This window comes from Thamnophis elegans, chromosome Z, assembly GCF_009769535.1.
Source record: "Thamnophis elegans isolate rThaEle1 chromosome Z, rThaEle1.pri, whole genome shotgun sequence".
Taxonomy (NCBI): domain Eukaryota; kingdom Metazoa; phylum Chordata; class Lepidosauria; order Squamata; family Colubridae; genus Thamnophis; species Thamnophis elegans.
Window position 1 is genome coordinate 13,154,177 of NC_045558.1, and position 9,886 is coordinate 13,164,062.

At 37.4% G+C, this 9,886-nt stretch overlaps 1 protein-coding gene across 1 annotated transcript in view; it reads right to left on the bottom strand.

Annotated features, from left to right (window-relative positions):
* Positions 1 to 9,886, bottom strand: part of ESYT2 (extended synaptotagmin 2) — a 67,205-nt gene that overhangs the window by 26,816 nt on the left and 30,503 nt on the right. Inside the window, exons 5-7 of the mRNA XM_032237989.1 lie at positions 9,744 to 9,820; positions 9,194 to 9,282; positions 3,925 to 3,980 (exon numbers count right to left, since the gene is read on the bottom strand). Coding sequence (XP_032093880.1) covers positions 3,925 to 3,980; positions 9,194 to 9,282; positions 9,744 to 9,820 — 222 coding nt within the window. The remainder of the gene's footprint in view (positions 1 to 3,924; positions 3,981 to 9,193; positions 9,283 to 9,743; positions 9,821 to 9,886) is intronic.

A 9,886-nucleotide genomic window follows, 5' to 3' on the forward strand; every position in this document is an offset into this window, starting at 1 on the left:
TTAAATTAATTACGGCAAATATTACAAAATTAAATTAATTTAAAAATTAAATTTGGCCTGCCCTAATCCTAACCTTAACAAAATTTATTTATTACATTTCTACATTGCCCATCTCCCCTGCAAGGTGACTCTAGATAGCTTACACACTATAAAACCAAATGAAAAATAATTAAAAGATTAAAACAGACATTAAAATTATTAAAAATTATGCTTAGAAATAAATATTACAAAGTTCATTGTGGGAAATACTATAAAGTTAAATTAACAAACATTATGAAATTATATTAATATATGGGCATGCAACTATGTATATTTTCCCCATCACCTTTTTTGGAGAAAGGCATGGGGGAGAGAAATAAGAATGTAATGAAGTGTCTCCATATGACGAATTAGGAAATAATGAAGTCAATCCATTAATTCTAATTAGGATATCTTTTTATAGAATTGGTATGAAACATGAAGACTGAGTCATCTCCTTCCCTGCCCATAAATACTGTCCATAGACTTCTGTTGTCCTGTATCAAGCCAGGAAGTAAAACAATTTAAAAAAAAGGCTAGGAAAAACACAAGCCCTCCAGTATCTATCCAACATAATATGCTGGCTGCAAAGAAATGGAATGCAGAGAGCAGACGGTGTGCAGATGTACATCAGGTATAATATAAAAGAGAGATTATTGACAACAGGGATGGGAACAGATGAAAGAAAATAGCCAATACTGCACTCTCATTAACATGAATCCACCAACTCTGTTTCTGGAGCTCCCCTGGATTTGCAAGATACATGTTTATAGCAAAATCTCAGTTAAAGAAAACAATGCTCTGATCTGGCTGGGTTTCAGCTCAGATCAAAGAGCAGCAAGTACCATGGGATTTAAATTGTTTACATGAAATGCAGCTAGTTTGTTTAATTGTAAAATATGCCTGCAGACTGCCCTTAGTTACTTTCAAATCGCTTCTAAATTAATGCATACTGACAAATTTTAAACAATATCTGGTACATCAGAGCAGCTGTCAACAATGAAGACTAATTAAACTTCATTGTGATCGTATAAACCTGCCTGCCTGCTTTGTCCTAATCTCTCTCACACACAAAATGTGTTGAAATTGATATTTTCCTTATGTAAACTACAAATAGTTGCTGAAACAATCCATCTCCTTTGAAGTAAAAAATCTCTGGGTGGATCAGGAAGGATAGCTCCACGAAGCCAGCTTACTTGTGGGTGAATTAAATTTAATAAATAAAAATATTTATATCCCCCCCCATAGCAGGAAAAGCTTTACTTTAGGTTAACACATGCCACTTCTAGTTGCCACAACTCATCAGATTAAGCCAGCTACCAGAAGCAGTGCAATTCTGTATGCAGTCAAACATTATTAGATCATCAACAGGTGCTTTGGATACTACATCTCACTGATAATTCAAAAGAGGCCAGTGGCCAAACAAGAGACCACAGCAGACACTTTTTATTGTAAGGGTGATGAAAAGGGCCAGTGTGTAATTATGAAGACAATTGTGCAGATGCTTATATCTCTATTAAGGGTGCATCAAATAAAGTCAGTCACTGTTTTTGGATTTCATCAGCTGCGGTTGGCCGATTGCAGCTTTGCTGATTGACGGTTTCATTTTTTTGCTCAGTCTATCAGTGTGATGCCAAGTATCCTACAGAGAAAGTGCATTTGGAAGGTTTCCAGGTTTTAGATTTCTGGCTAAGCATCCATGATTCAGCTCCATATAGTAGCAATAGTGGTATGAGTGAACAAAAGGGTCACGGTTTATAACCACAACTGGGACCAGAATTTCCATTGCTAAGCAAGGCTGTTTGTTAAACAGGTTACATCAATTATATGTCCTTTTTGGATGTGGTTAAATGAATCACTCTAGCTGTTAAGTGAAGTACATGGTCCTTAAGCAAATCTAGCTTCCTGATTGACTTTGCTAATTAGATTGTCTGGCAGGGAAGTTTGCAAATGATGATCATGCGGCCTCTGGATGCTCCATCATGATGCCTCCATCATAAATACATACCGGTAGCCAAGCACTAGAATTTTGATCATGTGACTCTTGGGATGCTATGAAAGTCATAAATGTGAGGACTCGTGTGTGTCATTATTTTTCAGTGCCACTCTAGCTTCAAATGGTCACTAAACGGGCAGCTGTAAGTTGAGGACTATCTATAATTTATGTCACCATAAGAAACATTTTCACAAGTGTGGAATTCATCGTTGACCTTATATATGCAGATGACTACAAATACAACAAAAAATATAATCCTATAAATATACCATCAGAATTAGCAATGGAATTGTTGCTACACATTTATTTAGGAAGCTTAACTTCTGTTTTTTGTGTACTGTCAATGGTCAGATTAAAGCAGAAGATGAAGCTGAAATATTTCAGCCTAATTAAATATCTGCAACATGCTGCAACATATTAAATGCTGCTCATTTTGTTAAGGTATGTGGAAATGTACACATCAATTGTATAGAATGGCTTCATCACTTAACCTTAACTTCAGGTCTAAAATCGTTTGATTGCAGCGCAAGCTGGAATGACTTACTGTCTTTCTTTGAAAGCATGACCCAACTAGAACACGACAGCTAAAATGAAAATAGCTTTTCATGCATAAAAACATGTTGTTTTCTTCTGCATGTTACAGTATTAAAGATGACAGCAGAGGCTGATTCATCCAGAAAACTGAACAGTTTGGAAATCTAATTTTGTTACTGATAATTATATAAACCTTTCCCCAATAAATATTTTTCAACAGTCTAAAACTAAAACCCAATCTATCCATTAGTCTGCAGCTTGTAAAATGACTTAATAAATTAAAAATGCCATTCACAATCCTATTCAAATAATCCTCAACATACAACAGTTCGTTTACTGATCAATCAAAGTTACAATGGAAAAAAGTCACTTACAACTGTTGCAGCATGTCCACAGTCACCTGATCAAAACTCAGACCCTTGACAACTGACTCATATTTATGACGTTTGCAGTGTCCTGGGGTCATACGAACCCCTTTTGCAACCTTCTAATAAGCAAAATCAATGAGGAAACCAGATTCACTTAACAACCACATTACTAATGTAATAACTGCAGTGGTTCACTTAACAACTGTGGCAAGAAAAATCGTAAGATGGGGCAAAATTCACTTAAAAGTTTCACTTAACAACAGAAATGTTGGGCTCTATTGTGGTTGTAAGTTGAGGACCACCTACATATTGTACCGTTTAATCCTTTTAGAAACTGCAGGCTTTTCATTTGTGTTCCAAGTTAAAATCCATGGAGATCATCCAGGTCACAGTTGTTCCAAAGATGTTTTTTTCAAAAGGCAACTGGACTTTCTGGTTTTTCTTTGAAGATGTTTCAGCCCAGAACTGAAAAAGCTTCTTGGATGAGAAGCGAAATGTCTTTAAAGAAAAAAACAGAAAGTCCCATTGCCTCTTGAGAAAGCATCTTTGGTCAAAATCAGATACTATACTCATCTAACTGACCAAGCGTTGATATTAACCTTACTCCCAACTCAAACAAAACTTCTACCCTTCCGGTGATAACCCAGGGCAGCATTATATAGCCCTCAGAATTTGGAATGCCAGATTGTGGGAGAGAGCGTAAAGGAGGCATAGCAACGTCCTCTACCTACTTTCCGGAAATTGACAGTTAAAGTTGCAAACAATAACGAATAACACTGTTAACACTGCAAACCAACTGTCCGGGGCCCAGGTCACATGACTGCAGGGATTTGAGACTGCCAGAAGACTGCTCATGAACACCATTTGTTCTGCTGCTGCACCATCGTAAGTTTGAATGATCACCGATGGAAGATATGCATGTAACTTTTTGCAAAAATCTGACAAACACATATGTTGCATATAAGTTGTACATATCTATAGAAATAAATTCATTCAATTTCAGCTTACTTGAGTCCTGGAATATCCAGAAGATTGGTCAGTCCTGTCCAGTTAATTTCTAAAAGCTGGAAAGATATAAAAATAATATTAAAATGTTGCTTAGAGGAACCACAGCTTAAGAAGCAGGATATATTGATGGTCAGTAGAATTTCAGCTAAAATTCTAAAACTGAGAAAACCTTGTGTTTTTAACTTTTTATGTACCAATGATCTGGTTAGAAACAATATTCTTCGAAAGTGATCTCCACCTGGAGCCTGAAATTCAAGCTCCAGAATTTATTAATATTATTATTAATATTAATAATTATTATTAATATTTATTTATAGAGCCGAGGTGGCGCAGTGGTTAAATGCAGCACTGCAGGCCACTTCAGCTGACTGCAGTTCTGCAGTTCAGCTGTTCAAATCTCACCGGCTCAGGGTTGACTCAGCCTTCCATCCTTCCGAGGTGGGTAAAATGAGGACCCGGATTGTTGGGGCAATATGCTGACTCTGTAAACCGCTTAGAGAGGGCTGAAAGCCCTATGAAGCGGTATATAAGTCTAACTGCTATTGCTATTAATGAGGACCGGGATTGTTGTTGAGGGGCAATATGCTGACTCTGTAAACCGCTTAGAGAGGGCTGAAAGGCCTATGAAGTGGTAAATAAGTCTAACTGCTATTGCTATTTATTTGCAAAAAATAAATAAATTATAGAATTGCAGGAATTGTGAAACTTAACATTCACATATTTGGAAATTGTCAAAGATCAGAAAGCTTTAAAGTAATGCACGTGTTTTTACCAGAACAAAACTGAGTCACAGGATCTCAATTTATGACTATCCAGAATAAGATAATTTAAAAGCAATGAAATAAAATTTATTTTAGGAAGGATTTTTTTTTTAATTCAATGTATTCAACATTGTTCCATAGTGGAATCTGCACTTACATCTAAATCTAACTACAGATAGTCTTGCTTTGCAACATTTCTGTGAGTTTTGCCCCATTTTGCAGTCTTTTTGCCACAGTTTTTAAGTCAATCATTGCAGTTGTTAAGTGAATCTTGTTAAGTAAATCTGGCTTTCCCATTGACTTTGCTTATGGGAAAGCCAGCAGGGAACGTTACATAAGGTGATCACCTGACTGCAGGACAGTGCAACTATTATAAAAACATGCCAGTTGCCCAGTGCCCAAATTTTGATCATGTGACTATGGGAATGCTGCACTGGTTGTTAAGTGTGAGAACCAGTCATAAGTCACCAAAGCAGTACTAAATTTGGCCACCCTAAGAATTATGGAAACTGTACCCCATACAATCCCTTCTCCACCCTCTGCCAGCAAAAATGGAGCTCGGGAATAGCCCTCGTGAGCTCCATTTTCACTGGCAGAGGCACGGCGGGCTGGTCCTTCTCTGTTTCCAGGGCAACCTCACGAGCCAGATCTAAGCACCTTGCGGGCCGAATCCGGCCCCCAGGTCTTCGACACTCCTGCTTTAGAACAATAAATTTATTCACCTGGTGATACAATATTAATACAGAAAACCATGCTCCAGAATTATAGCAAATGGCTAATATTAATTTCTATAGCTGAGCACAAGGGTAAGTTTTCTATACAAAGCTATCATAAATATATCATAGACCGACAGGCAGTACTCAACTTACAACCGTAATGGAACCTGCTCATTATGTTTGTAACTTGTCATAGTTATAAAGCAGGTCACCATGTGGCTGTATACATGTCTCTTTTGAGGTGGTGGTTAAACAACTGTGACTGGGCCATTTTTGCAGTAAAACAACAGAAAATGTGGCCCTGTGACTGCAAGACGTGGCAGGCCACTGCCAAGTGCTCAGCATGTGCTCAATGTGCCTCTTGATTAGTTTAATGCATTTCTATGTTTGCCTATTCCTATTAAGATCTTTCTCTGAATAACATGCGTTGATTTGGTCATAGTTTTCCCTTTCAGAAGGCAACATTTTCATTGATTTCCAGGTTGCAGATATGCAATATGACCCATTAGAGCAGTGTTTCTCAACCTTGGCGACTTGAAGATGTCCGGATTTCAATTCCCAAGTTGCCAAGGTTGAGAACACTGCATTAGAGTATTGCGGAGAGAGTGGAAAAAATGTTCCCTTTTCCCCAGATGTCGGAACTTTTTTCAGTGATCTAAATTGTACTTCATTGACTTTCTCCACCTGAAGAATTTAAATTTATATGAGTAACAGTTGACTATCTATGTAGGTATTCGTTAATTAGGAAAAGTGTGTATCACTGCTGACTTCTTTTCATAAATAGTCTACTAAGTATAGAACCAATATCTGGATCATACATTTAATTCAAAAAATAGACCATTTCACAGATCAAGTACAAAAAGTTACATACTAAAGAGCTAGATTTTAATCTAATCTGCTAATTGACCAATTTTTGATGTGCAGAGAATATTTATATGCCTTAAAACAGACAGTTATATGCAATTTCACTATCTGAAACCATACAGGCCAGATGTAGTTTGATGCCTTCAATTTGTCTTGTGAGATATTTATGCCTAAATCAGGACTTTACCCTTTTTCAGTATTAGGCCCATTTAATATTTTAAGAAGATATTGTGAACAATCTTGCAAAATAACTGCAGAAAGGGCCTTCCCATTAACATAACAGCTATCATGGGACATACATCCAATTAAAAGAACTAAGAAACAATGGTTACAATCATTCCTAAGGGATATTCTCTACTTCCAGTTTATCCTTGTCTTTGTTCTGAACAAGGCAGATATACTTGCAATGACTAGACATAAACATACACCAAACATAAACACACATAAGCACATAACAACTCAGCATTTTATGTACTAAGAATATGAGATGCATCAGAGACCCAGAGGCAGCGTTGACAACAAAGATTTGTTGATGGCTGACACTCTACTTATGACATGCCAGCTCGTTTTTTATTTTTAATTAAAAGAGCTTTTTGAATGTAAACGATGGAGGCAAGGCGTATGTTAGGTCCCAGTGGGAATATTAGTGGGTCCACTGGAAAAATCATGAATCCACTGGCATCTATACAAGTTTTACCAATAACTTGCAAAGTTTAAACTGTTTTACAATAAAGGCATATCCTCAAATTAGCCCAAAGAGAATTTGCAGTTTGCAAAAAGCAAGTTTATTCCCCAGTATGAACTAAAGATAAAATTGTCAAAATCTACTAGCTTAAATAAAACAGATGTGTGCAGTTTGCTTGAAACCTTTAGTGCAAGAAAAGTTATAAGAAAAATGTGATGTTTCTAAATCACTTTGTGTTTGCTAAAGATATTTTAATAAGCATCTAGCATTCATATCGCCTTCTATTAGCTTACTGCAATAACTGATTTTTTAAATACGATATACTAGGCAGAAGATGCCTGACAAAAACTTTGGCTCATGAACCACAGAAGACATAAGCAAATTCATTAGACAAGTATGTTCAGAACTATTAATTCAGGCAGTGCTACCATATAGTCATCACAGCCAGCAACAGACACTGACTAGAGAGTGCACTGAATTATTGCAAATGTTACTTTGGCCTGGAAAATATGAGAAGAAAACATTACTAGATGCCAACTAACCCAACATTTCTCCCTCTGGACAAAATAGTGGTTTTCCCTCTTGCTGTAGCCACTGACGATGCAAGGGATCCAAACAGCTATAATAAAATGTCTGCTTGTAACTCCGGAAGGAGGATATGTAAGAATTCTATTAAGTGTTTTAGATTATTGTATTATTTTATTGCAACTAATAAACGTTCATTTTGTTTAATGGCACTATGCTGAAAAACCTAGGATTGTAATCCTGGAAAATGATAATATCAATATGGGGGCTGCTCTTAAATATTCTGGCTGCAGACATTACAGCTGCCTTGACACTTATGAAGCTTACTCAGTATGATAGTTGTCTAAAAGACATTTAACAGAATTCTGGTTTATTATTACTGAGTAAACATTTTAATCTATATTTTAAGTCTTACATTGCCTGAAGCATAAACTCCAACTTGTTAGTGCTCTAATAAGCACACACAAAAAATAATTTACCAATCCTGGATTGTAAATTACTGAGAAGATACACAAGCCAGATTTCTAGCTTTGGGCACAATACCGCAGTTGATTATTGCAAGAGGAACCAAACACTTGTCAATTATCAACCGTTCTTCAGAATCTTACAATATTATCCCTGGCTGCAGCAGACCTCCCGCCCTCATGGAAGGAGAATTAGAAATTGGCAGATGATCTGAATGTGTTACTACTGTAGGTTTAAGAGGAGACCATTGTCAACTATCACTACTCTTTCCATCTCAGATGAACACAGTTAGGTCTCCTAAGCTTGACTTCATCCCTCTGGGGCCCCCACCTCTGGTGATCTCAGAAAAGATTTGCCAGGTCTATTCCACAGGCAAAAAGGTGGAAAAGCACCAGGGCTGGACAGGGTAACTCAGAGGTGAAATCCAGCAGGTTCTGACAGGTTCTGGAGAACCGGTAGCAGAAATGTTGAGTAGTTTGGAGAACTGGTAGCGGAAATTTTGATTAGTTCGGAGAACCGGCAAATGCCACCTCTGGCTGACCCCAGAGTGGGGTGGGAATGGAAATTTTGCAGTATCCTTCCCCTGCCACACCCACCAAGCCACACCATGCCCCCCAAGCCATGCTCACAGAACCGCTAGTAAAAAAAATTGAATTTCACCATTGGGGTAACTCCCTCTTGCTTAAGAGTCTGATCAACTGGCTCCCATTTTCCTTCTTACTTCAAACACTCTATTGCCCAAAAAACCCTCCATAAAGGAGTTGAAGGAGTACAGACCAGTGTCTCTAACATCCATAAGTATGAAAACCTTCGAAAGATTAATGCTGGTCCAGATGAAAGCCATCACAGACCTGCTGCTAGACTCCTAGCAAATTGTCTACAGTGCAAACAGGTCAGCAGATGATGCTGTCAATATGGTACTGCACTACGTCTTACACCATATTGAATCCCCAAAGAACTATGGAAGGGTCTTTTTTTGTGGATTTCAGCTTAGCCTTCTATACCCTCATTCCTGAAACCCTCCTCTCTAAACATTTTTCGAGAGACAACTGGACTTTCTGGTTTTCTTTGAAGATGTTTCGCTTCTCATCCAAGAAGCTTCTTCAGCTCTGGTTGGATGGTGGGGAATGGAAGGATTTATACTGCTTGCAGACAGCTGGACATTTGCATTCTTTTACCTGGTCGTAGAGGTCACCTGGAGGTTTAAAACGTTTTAAAAAGTTTAAAAAAGAAATATAGAAATTTCCACTTACTGGTTTCCTAAGGAAAAATAAAGATACTGCTCCAATTAAGGGTATATCACCAAGCAGAGGTTCCAAAATAACTCTCATTGTGCCATGATCTAAAATAAAAAAGAAAACAGCCATGATCACAGCACTCAGCCAGTTTGGAGTAGTAGTTAAAGGCATCATGTTAGAAACTGGGAGACCGTAAGTTCTATTCCACCTTACACAAAAAATTAGCTGGGTGACCTTGGATCAGTCATTCTCATCCATAGCAAGCAGGTACCGGCAAACTATTTTTGAAATCTTTCCCAGAAAACACCAGAACCCAGTCTATGAAGTCACCAGAGTAAATGGTTGACTCAGGGGTACATGCATGTATACATACACAGCACTAACCATGAATTAAAGATTATTTGAACTATTATATATTATGCAAAAGGTTTTTTTTAGTAAACCTGAACTTGAATAATGTTAAACAGAATAAAACTATACTATTTCAGTTGTAGCTGAGGACTGGAGGTACATTTATGGAAATGTGAACTGCTAACAAGGTGTAGTGGATTAAAAAGAAAGAAACTTACCTGTATACTTTTCACTCCAGCTCTACAGAAGTATCTCTTGATCTCCAAATCAATTTCCGTGTTTCCCACAAAACTAAGAAATATAAGAAAACACTGTAATGTTGTACTATACATACAATCCATTAATAAATTGCTATTA